Here is an 18,154-nt window from a genome sequence, read left to right as displayed (position 1 = left end):
TTCTACAAATTTGATACCCTGGCTGAGGAGGACCTTGAGTTCTCTCATTCGGTGCTGCAGAGTCATCCGCACTCTCCCGCCCGTGTGGGAGCTTTGGTATAATCCCCATGGTCCTGACGGAGTCCCCAGCATCCACTTAGGACGTTAGAGAAAATAAGAATTTACTTACCGATAATTCTATTTCTCGTAGTCCGTAGTGGATGCTGGGCGCCCATCCCAAGTGCGGATTGTCTGCAATACTTGTACATAGTTATTGTTACAAAAAAATCGGGTTGTTATTTGTTGTGAGCCGTCTGTTCAGAGGCTCCTACGTTTGTCATACTGTTAACTGGGTTCAGATCACAAGTTATACGGTGTGATTGGTGTGGCTGGTATGAGTCTTACCCGGGGTTCAATATCCTTCCTTATTGTGTACGCTCGTCCGGGCACAGTACCTAACTGAGGCTTGGAGGAGGGTCATAGGGGGAGGAGCCAGTACACACCATGTGATCCTAAAAGCTTACTTTTTGTGCCCTGTCTCCTGCGGAGCCGCTATTCCCCATGGTCCTGACGGAGTCCCCAGCATCCACTACGGACTACGAGAAATAGAATTATCGGTAAGTAAATTCTTATTATTACCCAGACGAGGAATGTCGTCTATTCATCACACAGTAGTCATTGAGGTTATTGGCAAATCTATATCCTCTGGTCTGTGTGACCCCATGTTTAACTTGTTTCTGTGTCCTCTGACAGGTAACAGACCAGAGGACACAGAGACGGGTAACCATGGGGCCAAAAACAGAGCACTGCGTCTTCTGCTCTGTGTATGACCCAATGGTTACCTGTCTGTAGTCTGTATGTGTGACCCCCATGGTTACCTGTCTGTCTAGTGTGTGTGTGTGACCCCCATGGTTACCTGCCTGTCTAGTGTGTGTGTGACCCCCATGGTTACCTGCCTGTCATCTGTGTGTGTGACCCCCATGGTTACCTGCCTGTCATCTGTATGTGTGACCCCCATGGTTACCTGCCTGTCATCTGTATGTGTGACCCCCATGGTTACCTGCCTGTCGCCTGTATGTGTGACCCCCATGGTTACCTGCCTGTCGTCTGTATGTGTGACCCCCATGGTTACCTGTCTGTCATCTGTATGTGTGACCCCCATGGTTAACTGCCTGTCATCTGTATGTGTGACCCCCATGGTTACCTGCCTGTCATCTGTATGTGTGACCCCCATGGTTACCTGCCTGCCGTCTGTATGTGTGACCCCCATGGTTACCTGCCTGTCGTCTGTATGTGTGACCCCCATGGTTACCTGTCTGCCTAGTGTGTGTGTTACCCCCATGGTTACCTGCCTGTCATCTGTATGTGTGACCCCCATGGTTACCTGCCTGTCATCTATGTGTGAACCCCCATGGTTACCTGCCTGTCATCTGTATGCGTGACCCCCATGGTTACCTGCCTGTCATCTGTATGTGTGACCCCCATGGTTACCTGCCTGTCATCTGTATGTGTGACCCCCATGGTTACCTGCCTGTCATCTGTATGTGTGACCCCCATGGTTACCTGCCTGTCATCTGTATGTGTGACCCCCATGGTTACCTGCCTGTCGTCTGTATGTTAGACCCCCATGGTTACCTGTCTGTCTAGTGTGTGTGTGTGACCCCCATGGTTACCTGTCTGACTGGAGTGTGTGTGACCCCCATGGTTACCTGTCTGACTGGAGTGTGTGTGACCCCCATGGTTACCTGTCTGTCTAGTGTGTGTGTGTGTGTGTGTGTGTGTGACCCCCATGGTTACCTGTCTGTCTAGTGTGTGTGTGTGTGACCCCCATGGTTACCTGCCTGTCATCTGTATGTGTGACCCCCATGGTTACCTGCCTGTCATCTGTATGTGTGACCCCCATGGTTACCTGCCTGTCGTCTGTATGTTAGACCCCCATGGTTACCTGTCTGTCTAGTGTGTGTGTGTGACCCCCATGGTTACCTGTCTGACTGGAGTGTGTGTGACCCCCATGGTTACCTGTCTGTCTAGTGTGTGTGTGTGTGTGTGTGTGTGACCCCCATGGTTACCTGTCTGTCTAGTGTGTGTGTGTGTGTGTGTGTGTGTGTGACCCCCATGGTTACCTGTCTGTCTAGTGTGTGTGTGTGTGACCCCCATGGTTACCTGTCTGTCTAGTGTGTGTGTGTGACCCCCATGGTTACCTGCCTGTCATCTGTATGTGTGACCCCCATGGTTACCTGCCTGTCGCCTGTATGTGTGTGTGACCCCCATGGTTACCTGTCTGTCATCTGTGTGTGACCCCCATGGTTACCTGCCTGTCGAGTGTGTGTGTGAACCCCCATGGTTACCTGCCTGTCGCCTGTATGTGTGAACCCCCATGGTTACCTGCCTGTCATCTGTATGTGTGACCCCCATGGTTACCTGCCTGTCATCTGTATGTGTGACCCCATGGTTACCTGCCTGTTATCTGTGTGTGTGTGTGACCCCCATGGTTACCTGCCTGTCATCTGTATGTGTGACCCCCATGGTTACCTGCCTGTCATCTGTATGTGTGACCCCATGGTTACCTGCCTGTTATCTGTGTGTGTGTGACCCCCATGGTTACCTGTCTGTCGCCTGTATGTGTGAACCCCCATGGTTACCTGCCTGTCGTGTGTGTGTGTGTGTGTGTGTGTGTGTGTGACCCCCATGGTTACCTGTCTGTCGTCTGTGTGTGACCCCCATGGTTACCTGCCTGTCGCCTGTATGTGTGTGTGACCCCCATGGTTACCTGTCTGTCGTCTGTGTGTGACCCCCATGGTTACCTGCCTGTCGCCTGTATGTGTGTGTGACCCCCATGGTTACCTGCCTGTCTAGTGTGTGTGTGACCCCCATGGTTACCTGCCTGTTATCTGTGTGTGTGTGACCCCCATGGTTACCTGTCTGTCGCCTGTATGTGTGAACCCCCATGGTTACCTGCCTGTCGTGTGTGTGTGTGTGTGTGTGTGTGTGTGTGTGTGTGTGTGTGTGTGTGACCCCCATGGTTACCTGTCTGTCGTCTGTGTGTGACCCCCATGGTTACCTGCCTGTCGCCTGTATGTGTGTGTGACCCCCATGGTTACCTGCCTGTCTAGTGTGTGTGTGACCCCCATGGTTACCTGCCTGTCATCTGTATGTGTGACCCCCATGGTTACCTGCCTGTCATCTGTATGTGTGACCCCCATGGTTACCTGCCTGTCATCTGTGTGTGACCCCCATGGTTACCTGCCTGTCATCTGTATGTGTGACCCCCATGGTTACCTGCCTGTCGCCTGTATGTGTGTGTGACCCCCATGGTTACCTGTCTGTCATCTGTGTGTGACCCCCATGGTTACCTGCCTGTCATCTGTATGTGTGACCCCCATGGTTACCTGCCTGTCGCCTGTATGTGTGTGTGACCCCCATGGTTACCTGCCTGTCTAGTGTGTGTGTGACCCCCATGGTTACCTGCCTGTCATCTGTATGTGTGACCCCCATGGTTACCTGTCTGTCATCTGTGTGTGACCCCCATGGTTACCTGCCTGTCATCTGTATGTGTGACCCCCATGGTTACCTGCCTGTCATCTGTATGTGTGACCCCCATGGTTACCTGCCTGTCATCTGTATGTGTGACCCCCATGGTTACCTGCCTGTCATCTGTATTTGTGACCCCCATGGTTACCTGCTTGTCATCTGTATGTGTGACCCCCATGGTTACCTGTCTGTCTAGTGTGTGTGTGTGACCCCCATGGTTACCTGCCTGTCTAGTGTGTGTGTGTGTGTGTGACCCCCATGGTTACCTGCCTGTCATCTGTATGTGTGACCCCCATGGTTACCTGCCTGTCATCTGTATGTGTGACCCCCATGGTTACCTGCCTGTCATCTGTATGTGTGACCCCCATGGTTACCTGCCTGTCATCTGTATTTGTGACCCCCATGGTTACCTGTCTGTCGCCTGTATGTGTGAACCCCCATGGTTACCTGCCTGTCGCCTGTATGTGTGTGTGACCCCCATGGTTACCTGCCTGTCTAGTGTGTGTGTGTGACCCCCATGGTTACCTGCCTGTCATCTGTATGTGTGACCCCCATGGTTACCTGCCTGTCATCTGTATGTGTGACCCCCATGGTTACCTGCCTGTCATCTGTATTTGTGACCCCCATGGTTACCTGTCTGTCGCCTGTATGTGTGAACCCCCATGGTTACCTGCCTGTCATCTGTATGTGTGACCCCCATGGTTACCTGCCTGTCATCTGTGTGTGTGACCCCCATGGTTACCTGTCTGTTGCCTGTATGTGTGAACCCCCATGGTTACCTGCTTGTCGTGTGTGTGTGTGACCCCCATGGTTACCTGTCTGTCTAGTGTGTGTGTGTGTGAGACCCCCATGGTTACCTGTCTGTCATCTGTATGTGTGACCCCCATGGTTACCTGTCTGTCGCCTGTGTGTGACCCCCATGGTTACCTGCCTGTCATCTGTATGTGTGACCCCATGGTTACCTGCCTGTTATCTGTGTGTGTGTGTGACCCCCATGGTTACCTGTCTGTCGCCTGTATGTGTGAACCCCCATGGTTACCTGCCTGTCGTGTGTGTGACCCCCATGGTTACCTGTCTGTCTAGTGTGTGTGTGACCCCCATGGTTACCTGTCTGTCTAGTGTGTGTGTGTGTGTGTGACCCCCATGGTTACCTGCCTGTCGCCTGTATGTGTGTGTGACCCCCATGGTTACCTGCCTGTCTAGTGTGTGTGTGACCCCCATGGTTACCTGCCTGTCGCCTGTATGTGTGACCCCCATGGTTATCTGCCTGTCGTGTGTGTGTGTGTGTGTGAGACCCCCATGGTTACCTGCCTGTCATCTGTGTGTGACCCCCATGGTTACCTGCCTGTCGCCTGTATGTGTGAACCCCCATGGTTACCTGCCTGTCGTGTGTGTGTGTGTGACCCCCATGGTTACCTGTCTGTCGTCTGTGTGTGACCCCCATGGTTACCTGTCTGTCTAGTGTGTGTGTGTGTGTGTGACCCCCATGGTTACCTGCCTGTCGCCTGTATGTGTGTGTGACCCCCATGGTTACCTGCCTGTCTAGTGTGTGTGTGACCCCCATGGTTACCTGCCTGTCTAGTGTGTGTGTGACCCCCATGGTTACCTGCCTGTCGCCTGTATGTGTGTGTGACCCCCATGGTTACCTGTCTGTCATCTGTGTGTGACCCCCATGGTTACCTACCTGTCTAGTGTGTGTGTGACCCCCATGGTTACCTGCCTGTTATCTGTATGTGTGACCCCCATGGTTACCTGTCTGTCTAGTGTGTGTGTGACCCCCATGGTTACCTGCCTGTCATCTGTATGTGTGACCCCCATGGTTACCTGCCTGTCATCTGTATGTGTGACCCCCATGGTTACCTGTCTGTCATCTGTATGTGTGACCCCCATGGTTACCTGTCTGTCGCCTGTGTGTGACCCCCATGGTTACCTGCCTGTCGCCTGTGTGTGACCCCCATGGTTACCTGCCTGTCGCCTGTATGTGTGAACCCCCATGGTTACCTGCCTGTCGTGTGTGTGTGTGTGACCCCCATGGTTACCTGTCTGTCGCCTGTGTGTGACCCCCATGGTTACCTGTCTGTCGTCTGTGTGTGACCCCCATGGCTACCTGCCTGTCATCTGTGTGTGACCCCCATGGTTACCTGCCTGTCGCCTGTGTGTGACCCCCATGGTTACCTGTCTGTCGCCTGTGTGAGATTCCCATGGTTACCTGCCTGTCGCCTGTGTGTGACCCCCATGGTTACCTGCCTGTCATCTGTATGTGTGACCCCCATGGTTACCTGCCTGTCGCCTGTATGTGTGAACCCCCATGGTTACCTGCCTGTCGTGTGTGTGTGTGTGTGTGTGTGTGTGTGTGTGTGTGTGTGTGTGTGTGTGACCCCCATGGTTACCTGCCTGTCATCTGTATGTGTGACCCCCATGGTTACCTGTCTGTCGTCTGTGTGTGACCCCCATGGTTACCTGTCTAGTGTGTGTGTGTGTGTGACCCCCATGGTTACCTGCCTGTCATCTGTATGTGTGACCCCCATGGTTACCTGCCTGTCATCTGTATGTGTGTGACCCCCATGGTTACCTGCCTGTCGCCTGTGTGTGACCCCCATGGTTACCTGCCTGTCGCCTGTGTGTGACCCCCATGGTTACCTGCCTGTCGCCTGTGTGTGACCCCCATGGTTACCTGCCTGTCGCCTGTGTGTGACCCCCATGGTTACCTGCCTGTCATCTGTATGTGTGACCCCCATGGTTACCTGTCTGTCGCCTGTGTGTGACCCCCATGGTTACCTGCCTGTCATCTGTATGTGTGACCCCCATGGTTACCTGTCTGTCGCCTGTGTGTGACCCCCATGGTTACCTGCCTGTCATCTGTATGTGTGACCCCCATGGTTACCTGCCTGTCATCTGTGTGTGACCCCCATGGTTACCTGCCTGTCGCCTGTATGTGTGAACCCCCGTGGTTACCTGCCTGTCGTGTGTGTGTGTGTGTGTGTGTGTGTGTGTGTGTGTGAGACCCCCATGGTTACCTGTCTGTCTAGTGTGTGTGTGTGTGTGTGTGTGTGTGTGTGTGTGTGTGTGTGTGACCCCCATGGTTACCTGCCTGTCATCTGTATGTGTGACCCCCATGGTTACCTGCCTGTCGCCTGTATGTGTGTGTGACCCCCATGGTTACCTACCTGTCTAGTGTGTGTGTGACCCCCATGGTTACCTGCCTGTTATCTGTATGTGTGACCCCCATGGTTACCTGTCTGTCTAGTGTGTGTGTGTGACCCCCATGGTTACCTGCCTGTCTAGTGTGTGTATGACCCCCATGGTTACCTGTCTGTCATCTGTATGTGTGACCCCCATGGTTACCTGCCTGTCATCTATATGTGTGACCCCCATGGTTACCTGCCTGTCATCTATATGTGTGACCCCCATGGTTACCTGCCTGTCATCTATGTGTGTGACCCCCATGGTTACCTGTCTGTCATCTGTGTGTGACCCCCATGGTTACCTGTCTGTCATCTGTGTGTGACCCCCATGGTTACCTGTCTGTCGCCTGTGTGAGATTCCCATGGTTACCTGCCTGTCGCCTGTGTGTGACCCCCATGGTTACCTGCCTGTCGCCTGTGTGTGACCCCCATGGTTACCTGCCTGTCTTCTGTATGTGTGACCCCCATGGTTACCTGTCTATCTAGTGTGTGTGTGACCCCCATGGTTACCTGCCTGTCGCCTGTGTGTGACCCCCATGGTTACCTGCCTGTCGCCTGTGTGTGACCCCCATGGTTACCTGCCTGTCGCCTGTGTGTGACCCCCATGGTTACCTGCCTGTCATCTGTATGTGTGACCCCCATGGTTACCTGCCTGTCATCTGTATGTGTGACCCCATGGTTACCTGTCTGTCATATGTGTGTGATGATACATACAGCTCACTGGGTTCTCTTTAACAGCTGGGCAACTTAGCATTCACAGAGGTTGGGGTCTCATGCTGGGATTTGCAGTTTCACAAAGCCTGTCGGAAGCCTAATCATTGGTTAAGATGTCTGTCCTCGCTGCAGCCAGCACTGGGACTTTAATGTGCGGATATCTAATAATCAGCGTCTTTGTATTGTATTCCTAGTATGACTTCTCCCTGGAGAAGAAGACCATCCAGTGGGCTGAGGAAATCAAACAGATCAAAGCTGCCCAGAGAGAAGCCGAGCTGAAGGCGGAAGCTGCTCGTTCCCAAGCGAGCGCGGACACCCCAGGAGAGAGCGGGGGGGATGAAAGCCGGCGGTTCCCCCATTCCATCAACCACTTCCTGGCCAGTCTGCAGCACAACAACATCTTGACTCCCACCCCGGCCACACAGCAGAAAGTGCTGAGTGCTCCTCACACCCTGGCAGACTTCAACCCTGCTGACTTTGAGTGCGAGGAGGACCCCTATGACAAGTTAGAATTAAAGACTATTGATGAGAAAGAAGAATTAAGGAACATTCTTTATGTCCATATTATGCCTGCTCCAAACCCAGACTCCTGTAAGTCGGAAGTGGAGAAAGATGAGGAGTCTCTTTCTGCCAAGGAACAAGAAACCTTGGACTTCAAGAACCTCCGCAAGCCCAATGGTTTGATCACTTTACCGCAGCTGGAAAACTGTGAGCACCCGCTCGCATCTTCCAAAGTGTCCCTCGCCCCCATCAACTTGGTCAGCAATATCAAATCCCTCTCTTTCCCCAAACTGGACTCTGACGAGGGCGATGAGAAGATAGTATTCACACGCACTGCCTGTCCACCCAACGGCACCTATCTGGAATCCTTAAAGTCCAGCTCTCCACACAACGGCGGTGAACTGAACGGGCACCTCGTGTGGAGTCCGTCCTTGCATTTAGACAGTGGAACGACACAGTCAGCGCTACCGCCTTCATCTCTGGCCACCGTTGTATCCGTCGCCGGTACCGGAGGAATAACAAGAACCTATTTCAGCAGTGATACGCAGGTAAGAAGCAACGTCTGCCATATAGTATTATGTATATTACCGCTGGGCTCGGAGACCCCTCTATAGTATCTGACAAGTAACTGAGTCTGTTTAAAATCTTTTATACGGCAGAAAGCTCCAGGCGCAATGGTGTCGCAGAGTTACCCAGTGATCAGCCGTCCTGCTGCTCGTGCTGTCTGCGGTTATAGAGCTAACTCGCCGGCATCCCAATCCAACGTTTTACTCCGTGGCCCCCAATAGGAAATAAGGAATAAAGTCAGCTTGCTTATTTATATGTTGCTGAGTGTGTGGTTTGTTCCTGAAATTCCAGCCAGTAACCAGTATCTTGTGCCCCAAAAACTCGTATACATATTACATCCCAGGAGCAGCATTCCCTTGTGTTCTCCCGAGAGGCCGCTGGCTAAGGCCGGGTTCACAGTCTGTGTGTACGTGTGTGTGTTTTGCGGGGGAGTGGGGTGGTAGTCTAGATCAATTGACACCCGGCACACATGATAAACTCATGGCGCATCAGCCATTTTTTTTTAAATGGATGAATCTGCGCTACGTGCCATGTGCTGTAAATGTGTAGGTAATAATGTGTTGTGTCCTCTTACATCTTTGCTCCATGCGCTACAAGTCACACGGCACTCACACGTTATGTGCAATTTGGTAGCAACGAGCGTCTTTTTTTTGCATTTTTTTTTATCCGGTAAAAATTAATCTTAGATGCAAATTAGCACAAGCAGGCTTCTGCTGAGTAAAATGATATGCGGCACGCCTGTATTCTGTGTATGACTGCGGCTGTATCTGCATAAAAAATGCTATGCTACAGTGTTTCATGGAAAACGCTGTAACGTGGCATTTCGGATGCAGATACAGGCGCAAATTCAAGGGCTGTTCAGCGTGACTGCAGCAAGGATGTAAGAAGATACACCTGTATGTGACACACATGATGAGAGGGGTTCAGTATGATTTACCGACTGTCCTATTCCCGACAGCCATTGACCGACAGTCAAAGTACCGACATTCAGTATGCTGACATGAAAATGCCGACATAGTTAGAATACCGACATTTGAAATGCCGATATTCAAAATACCGACAAGTTTTTCGTGGGAGGGGTGTCAATGTCGACATTGCCACGTCTTAAGCTCGCCATGCTTTGGGCACGGTGACTCGCTGCACTCGGCACACTATTATATTCCCCCACCAGGTACTCTGGGATGGTAAAGTATAAATAAGTCTGTTTTTGGCCAAAAATTCCTTAAAATGCATGTCAGTATTTCAAATGTCTGTATTCTGACTATGTCGGCATCTTGAACATATCAAGACTTGTCCACTTCTACACTCTTTAGAAGGTTTGATACATCTCGCCTCATTGTCTGTCCCCATCAGCATGTGGTGTTTTGGGGCCATATATGAGACTTGCAGTCCACCCCGGAAAGAGTGGCAGGTGGGGAATTTGACTGGGGCGGTACATCGATCAAACCGTAGCACAGGTGTCCCTAGGGGAGGTCAGGGAGGACAGAAAGCTGGCGTGGAGAAGAAGCGCAATAGCCTGACTCTGGCAGTTGTGGGCAGTGTTGGGTTTTGCGTCCCAGTGTGCACAGCAGTAGCTACGCAGCCATCAGACAGTCCGGTGCTTCTCCCGATGCTGTACCAATTAAAGTTCTGTCACTTCACATCATTTGCGTGCAGACGAGCGCCGCGCCGGCATTTTCCCTGGCGGTGCTGCTGGACAGCTGGGATACCGTAGACCCTGGTCCTGGTGTAACACAAGAGAAGGATCTCCCTCTTTCCTTTGTTCAGTTTCATAACCAGATAACCTAGAATTTATCTAACAGAACAGTCCATTTAATAATGCACTGCCCTGTCCCCTATCCTGTCTAGTGTATGTCCTCTGCAGAACATATTACCCACACGGCATCATGCGCATCTATATTTCATCAATATTATTAGAATCCCTGTGCCGATTTTGTAATCCTTCAAGGCCAAGAAATCTAATACTTGATGGAAATGAGGGAGCGGCATGATGCGGTGTTCTGTGGTCCCGGCCCTACCCACACAGCAAGCTTCTCCTTGGTGCTCGTTCTCCCAGCCAAGGAGGAGGATTGGTGGGAGTTACTCCCCGTACAGGCGAGGCGGCCAGGCACTGCGCACGACTGTTGTGCGCACTTTTACCAGGTATTTTAGTTGCTTTAAAGGAGAATTATTTTTCCTTTTACAAGGTGATGATGGCGAAGTAGCCTATCATAATGTGAAATGGTCATTAACTCCAGCTGGTAGCGCCGCCAGATGCTGCACCGTCAAGTCATGTTATAACCTTCGTTACACCAAATAATGTAGAGCCGTTACAACACCAATGCTCACTTCACTGAGCCGTTCCTGCTGCCTGAAGAAAGATCATGACCGGGGGCCCCCCTTCACAAGTCCACACTGCCTCGCCACCAGCCAACCCAGCACTGGAGGCATGCCCTGCAGATACAGCCTTCCCTGCCAACCAGCAGGTGAGATGTTGGGTGGGAGGTACACAGTGTGCTGCGCCTCATCTCCTGCTCCTTTTGAGTTATCACTCGCTCTGTAAATTCTCACTCTAACTCAACCACCCGCTGAGTTTGAGTTCTCACCCCACCCCATCCCCCGGGCTACCCCTTAATGCCGCCCGGCTGTAAAATAAATTTGCGGTAGAGCACTGCAGAAGAACTTGTCCAAGTGCAGCAGGAACTGTGCAGGTGTGTTGGCTACTTGGCTTCTGTGTTTGGTCCAGGCCACGGATTCTTCTCCTCCTCTTGGTGAATAAGCCTCTCTGACCTGCGACCACCCTCTAATCCCTTTTTGTTTCTGTTCACAGATAACCGCTCATCAGGTTCCTACGTCCAAAGTGCCAAACAGTGTGACTAGCGTGAAGCGGCTCAACGTGTCCAACTACGAGGAGCTGCTCCAGGCCATGTCCGGCAGCGAGCGGCAGTGCGCGGAGACTATCATCAGCATGGGGTATTCCTATGAGCATGTGATGAGAGCCATGCAGAAGCAAGGGCAGAACGTGGAGCAGGTGAGCGGACCTCCGCGAGATTACAATATTTGCAGTGAATCGTTTCTTACACGGGAGGGGAGGTTGTGTGTAATTGCGGAGTTCCTACTTACACGCATAAGTGTGCACCGTGGTCGCAAGCTGTGGCAGCCTAGCACCGTGGGCGGCACGCGTCTGGCTGGGAACCAGCTCGTGTCAGGACTGTGACTATTTAAAGCTACAACTTATTGGCTAACGCCCAAAACTGAGTCCGGAACCCTCCTGTTAGGGCGACGTTCCGCTCTATGCTGTAATTAAGACTTCCTGTGACTGGCCTAGTTAACCATTTCTCCACCTAGACCTGGCTGGCGTGCTGATGGCAACATTGCTGGACGCAGCTGTAGGTATACCAGAGCTGTACCGTACATCAGTAATTATGTGCCCAACATACTACTCTCCCTCTCTCTCCAATAGCCCCTTCCCCAGTCACAATAAATATTTGCCCAAGTCTGTGACTCTGTGCTGGCCGTAACGCTGGGCGGAGGCACAGATCTGGCCAGGAACAGTCCCCTCCCGAACTCCGCCCAGTCCCCTGTCTCGCTTCTCCCCGTACTGCCCCTGGTGAGTGGTGACACCGCAGCCGCTGACTGTGAGTGGAACTCACATTACCCGCCTCACACTCTTGCGGCTGCCACTGAGTCAGGGAGACATGCTGAACAGTGACTCGCCCCCCCTCCCGCCCGCGGCAACCACCCGCATCTGCCCCCCTCCCGCGGCACCAACATCCGCAGCACTCCCGCCCAGAGTCTTCACTTTTCTAACACCCGCTGCGGTCGCGGGCGAAAAGGGGGCGTGGCTTCGCGGAAGGGGCGTGGCTTCGCGCCCCGACCCCCGTTTTCGGCACGTTGTGGTTCGGGGGACACTGCTGAATCTGCAGTGCTGGCTTCTGCGCTGTGACAGGAGCCGGCACTTTGGTGTCACCCCTCAGAGGGTAACACCCGGGTGCGGGCCGCACTCCCCGCACCCACGTTGTGGCGCCACTGCTCCTGCCCCCTCCCCCACCCGTAGCACAAACACCCACCGTCTCCACCCACCACCCGTGGCACTCCCGTCCCCTCCCCCACCCAGAGCACAAACACCCACGCAACCCACCCGCGGAACTCCCGCCCCCTCCCCCACCCGTAGCACCAACACCCGCGGTAACCAACCGCATTCGCCCCCCACCCGCTGCACTCCACCCTCTCCCCCACCCGCAGCACCAACACCCGCGGCATCCACCCACCACCCGTGGCACCCCGCCACCCCCCCCCTCCCCCTGCACCAACACGCGCACCACCCGCGGCACTCCCATCCCCTCCCCCACCCAGAGCACAAACACCCGCGCCACCCACCCGCGGAACTCCCTCCCCCAACCCGTAGCACCAACACCCGCGGCAACCAACCGCATTCGCACCCCACCCGCGGCACTCCCACCCTCTCCCCCACCCGCAGCACCAACACCCGCGGCACCCACCGCATCCACCCACCACCCGTGGCACTCCCCCCCCCCCTCCCCCACCCGCGGCACCCATCGCATCCACCCACCACCCGTGGCACTCCCCCCCCTCCCCCACCCGCTGCACCAACACCCACACCACCCGCGGCACTCCCGTCCCCTCCCCCACCCAGAGCACAAACACCCGCGCCACCCACCCTCGGAACTCCCGCCCCCTCCCCCAACCCGTAGCACCAACGCCCGCGGCAACCAACCGCATTCGCACCCCACCCGCGGCACTCCCACCCTCTCCCCCACCCGCAGCACCAACACCCGCGGCACCCACCACCCGTGGCACTCCCCCCCCCTCCCGCAGCACCAACACCCGCGGCACCCATCGCATCCACCCACCACCCGTGGCACTTCCCCCCCCCCCCCCCCCCCCCACCCGCTGCACCAACACCCGCGGCACTCCCGTCCCCTCCCCCACCCAGAGCACAAACACCCGCGCCACCCACCCGCAGAACTCCCGCCCCCTCCCCCACCCGTAGCACCAACACCCGCGGTAACCAACCGCATTCGGCCCCCACCCGCTGCACTCCCACCCTCTCCCCCACCCGCACAGCACCAACACCCGCGCCACCTACCCACAGCACCCACCGCATCCACCCACCACCCGTGGCACTCCACCCCCTCCCCCACCCGCAGCACCAACACCCACGGCACCCACCGCATCCACTCACCACCCGTGGCACTCCCCCCCCCTCCCCCACCCGCTGCACCAACACGCGCACCACCCGCGGCACTCCCGTCCCCTCCCCCACCCAGAGCACAAACACCCGCGCCACCCACCCGTAGCACCAACACCCGCGGCAACCAACCGCATTCGCCCCCCACCCGCGGCACTCCACCCTCTCCCCCACCCGCAGCACCACCACCCACCGCATCCACCCACCACCCGTGGCACTCCACCCCCTCCCCCACCCGCAGCACCAACACCCGCGGCACCCACCGCATCCACCCACCACCCGTGGCACCCCCCTCCCTCCCCCACCCGCTGCACCAACACCCGCGGCAACCAACCGCATTCGCCCCCCACCCGCTGCACTCCCACCCTCTCCCCCAGCCGCAGCACCAACACCCGCGCCACCTACCCGCAGCACCCACCGCATCCACCCACCACCCGTGGCACTCCACCCCCTCCCCCACCCGCAGCACCAACACCCGCGGCACCCACCGCATCCACCCACCACCCGTGGCATTCCCCCCCCTCCCCCACCCAGAGCACCAACACCCGCGGCAACCAACCGCATTCGCACCCCAACCGCGGCACTCCCACCCTCTCCCCCACCCGCAGCACCAACACCCGCGGCACCCACCGCATCCACCCACCACCCGTGGCACTCCACCCCCTCCCCCACCCGCCCCTGCAACCATAGCACCCTCACACCCACCCACCCCCAACCGCACCACCCCGGCTAACTGCCCCCTCCCCCACCCGCGGCAAAGCTGTGCAGAGGTTAACGGGGCGAAGCCCCTAACGACGGTGTGAAGAGCGCCCGTAGGGCGCGATGAATCGCCTAGTATATATGTGTGTGTATATATATATATATATGTGTGTGTGTGTGTGTGTGTGTGTGTGTATATATATATATATATATATATATATATATATATATATAATTAGCAGGGATTGGCGACTGACGGGACAAGTCGGGCATCACTCTGTCGCAGCTGGCCAACTTTATATGGCAATTTTTGGAGAGGAGAATCCCAGTTTTCTGTATCGCGCTGATTGTTTTGGGATAGTGTTGCTGGGTAACCTTGTGGGTTACATAGAAGCACACCCGACTCGTTCATCATTACTGTGTGGTCGGAGTAAAACCTGTCTCGCGTAACTAGCTGGGGGTAAAGACTGAGAAAATGAAAGGATAAAAGTCATTACGGCAGCACCCGGCCTGCACATTACATACAGTGATGTTCTCTCTTCCTCTCTCCCCTGCACAGGTTCTCGAGTACTTGTTCATCCACTCCCAGCTGTGCGAGAAGGGGTTTGATCCTCTGCTTGTGGACGAGGCACTGGAGATGTATCAGTGTTCAGAGGAAAAGGTGTGATCACGGCATAGAGGAGACATCCCGTGCCTCTTATTACGGGATACGGTCGTTTGGTCGACACAGCTAAGGTCGGCAGTCATTAGGTCGACCACTGAAGGTCAACATGCATTAGGTCAAAAGGTCGACATGATTTTTTGACATTTTATTTTTTTTGGATTTTTTTCATACTTAACGATCCACGTGGACTACGATTGGAACGGTAACATGTGCTGAGCGCAGAAGTAGCAGAGCGAGGCACCTTGCCCGAACGCTCGCCATGCGAGGGGACACGGTGCACTAACTGGGGTTCCCTGTCACTATTCGAAGAAAATGACGCCAAAAAAGTAATTAAAAAAAATCGTTTTGACCTGTCGACCTAGTACATGTCGACCTAATGACATTGTCGAACTATTGTCCCTGGTTGACCTAATGACTGTCGACCTAAGTTGTGTCTACCCAACGACCCGTACCCCTTATTATCATTGTGTTCCTTGCAGCAGCCAGGTTGTGGCTGTGGGGGAGAGGGATAAAGGGGTTTATATATTTGGGGGGCTCATTTATCGAGTGCTAAAACTCATAACTGATAAAACTCGTTGCATATGATAAATTGTGCTCCAGCCAATCAGCTCCCAACTGTCATGTTTTGGAAAATGACAGTTGCGAGCTGATTGTCTGGAGCACCATTTATCATACGCAACAAGATTTATCACTCGTTGATAAATGAGCCCCGCAGCATGTAACATGGCATCTAGGAGCTGATTGGTTGGTACTTTATCTCTCGCAAAGCTTTGATAAATATTTCCCCTGTGTCACTAGTTGATGTGCATTTGGGCGCAGGGAAGAGACTGGGCACATACATAAATACAAGGCACGGTACACGTACGTGGTAAAACCGTTTCTCGGCTATTGGGATAAAGAAGACCGGTCAGAGGGGATCTTAATTCCTTACTCTTAAGTCATTGGGTGAAAGACGGTTGGGGGTGGTAACTGCCCGTATTCTGGGAGTGTCGGGGAAAACGCAGGCGTTCTCAAGCGTTTTCAGGGCGGGTGTGTGACGTCAGCTGCCGCCCCGATCAGCCTGATTCTATCGCACTGCAGGAGTAAGTATTGAGCTACGCACACACTGCACAGAATGGGAGAAACATTCGATGGTGAGAGTGATGGGAACGGTTTTGCAGATGTCCGCTGACTGAGGGGATTTTTCGCACAGCGTACACATGCGATCGCACACTTGCACTGGGCCAATTTTCACTCCCCCTGGGCGGCGACTTTCTGATTGCAGGACAGTGTCATTTGCAGCACAGCGATTAGGTCTGAATTAGGGCCCATAATCCTTTTCCCTCCTCATTAGTGCGGGGGAGAGCTGAGGAATGTGTTTCCATTCTCCTGTCCTGCCTCTTTCATATATAATGTGTGATCGTGCCAGCACATTCTAGAACCATTGTTTGGTGTAATAATATCATATGTTTTTCCCTATGTTTGTGTTTCCAGACGATGGTATTCCTCCAGCTAATGAGCAAATTCAGAGAGATGGGATTTGAACAGAAAGAGATTAAGGAAGTTTTGTTACTCCATAGCAATGACCAGGACAAGGCCCTGGAGGACCTAATGGCTCGGGCCGGGGCCAGCTGAATCCCCCGGAGATCATTCCACGTTAGGTTCTAATAAAATTCTCCTATGAACACTATCACAAGCTTTCCGTTCAGAGGGACGAGACGCAGGGAGCGAGGCTCCGCCGCGTCCGTCCGTGTTTCGCGTTACAATTTGATTTCCCTCGCACAGAAATGCCAGCGTCACCATATTATGTAAGAAGTGCCCTTCTACCTCCCAAACTTTCAAACACTTTGAGAAATAAGGAGATTTGGACCTTTGTGCACGAGAGCCGAGCAATCGTCCTTTTTTTATTTTACTTTTTATTTTTGTTCTCATTGTAACGGAAAATACAGCGGAACGGAGAAGATTATTTGTTTGTGAAGCTGCTGTTTGCTTGTACTGGAATACAGACAGGTGTGCTCTGATAAGGCAAACGTTAGTGCAATTCTGATTATTTTGTTCTTTTTGAATAGTGCTACACTGGTCATTAAACTACTCGCAAAGGCCTAGAGTAAAAAGCAGAATGTCTAGCTAACCCTTGTTCCTTTTTCCATCCATCATCCACTCCTGGCACGGATATTTTGGGGTTGCTGCAGTTTAGCACTGGTAAAGCTGTGACTGCTTATCGGAATATTTAAATATATGCTAAGTTATTTGTATTAAAAGCTTTATCTGTGCATCGGAAGTGACGTCTTAACCCCCAGCGCCCGAGGACTACGTTTTGGAAATCCATGCCGACCCTAAAAGCAGGTAAACGTGACCTGTGGCTGTACCGTAGCCGAGAGCTGATGGCAGATCTGGCCGGATCGGCGACTGGCCGCCAGGCCACCACCAAAGGCCGGCCTGTCTGCGGGAGTCGCCTTTATTTAAGCACTTTGTTCTCCCAGCTTCAGTTCTTACCAGAATTATATCTAGTATTTCAAATCATCTTTTGATAGTACAAAAGTGTATTATGTTGTACATTGTTTAAGATAAAATGTAAATCTAAGTCTTGACGAATATAAGTAATTTGCTAAATATTTTCTTTCTCCCTACAGAGGTACTAATAAAACTGTAAAATAATAATTTGTCCTCTTTATTCCATACCATACTTTACGTACGAGACCGTTTTGTGTTACATTGGGGTTTATGGTAAAATATTATCTGCGTACATATAGAATATAATAATTATGCGGTCTTTAAATGTTGTAAAATGACCTTGGTGCATAGCCATTGCTGAAACACAAGTACTCATGGCTGAGAATTGTAGTGACGCTGTGAGTGAATCCGCCCTACGTTAGTAACTGCGTTCTCTGCTGTTGTAGCAGCGGTTTACGTGTTGCTGGGAATAAGTGTTGGCTAGCAAAGACCGTTCTAAATGCAATAAAGCTGTAATTACTTCTTCACAGGGATGACCTTGGGGTATGATGGTGGTCAACCAATTCGTTAGGGGCTAATGAGACCACCATGCGTGCGTTAGTGGTGTTGTCCCTAGTTTCTAGTATTTAGGGTCAGCCCAGACTGTGTGGCTGCCGCTGCATTCAGGTAATTGTAATTTGGTAAAGTAAT

At 53.3% G+C, this 18,154-nt stretch overlaps 1 protein-coding gene across 1 annotated transcript in view; it reads left to right on the top strand.

The window, feature by feature from the left end:
* Nucleotides 1-17,671, top strand: part of UBAP1 (ubiquitin associated protein 1) — a 42,949-nt gene extending 25,278 nt beyond the window's left edge. The window contains exons 4-7 of the mRNA XM_063957825.1: nt 7,604-8,458; nt 11,287-11,487; nt 14,927-15,028; nt 16,505-17,671. Coding sequence (XP_063813895.1) covers nt 7,604-8,458; nt 11,287-11,487; nt 14,927-15,028; nt 16,505-16,645 — 1,299 coding nt within the window. The 3' untranslated portion in view covers nt 16,646-17,671. The remainder of the gene's footprint in view (nt 1-7,603; nt 8,459-11,286; nt 11,488-14,926; nt 15,029-16,504) is intronic.
* Nucleotides 17,672-18,154: the final 483 nt, after the last annotated feature.

Source organism: Pseudophryne corroboree, chromosome 1 (genome assembly GCF_028390025.1).
Source record: "Pseudophryne corroboree isolate aPseCor3 chromosome 1, aPseCor3.hap2, whole genome shotgun sequence".
Lineage (NCBI taxonomy): Eukaryota > Metazoa > Chordata > Amphibia > Anura > Myobatrachidae > Pseudophryne > Pseudophryne corroboree.
Note: the sequence above shows the minus strand (reverse complement) of the source record. Positions and strands in the feature narration are given on the sequence as shown.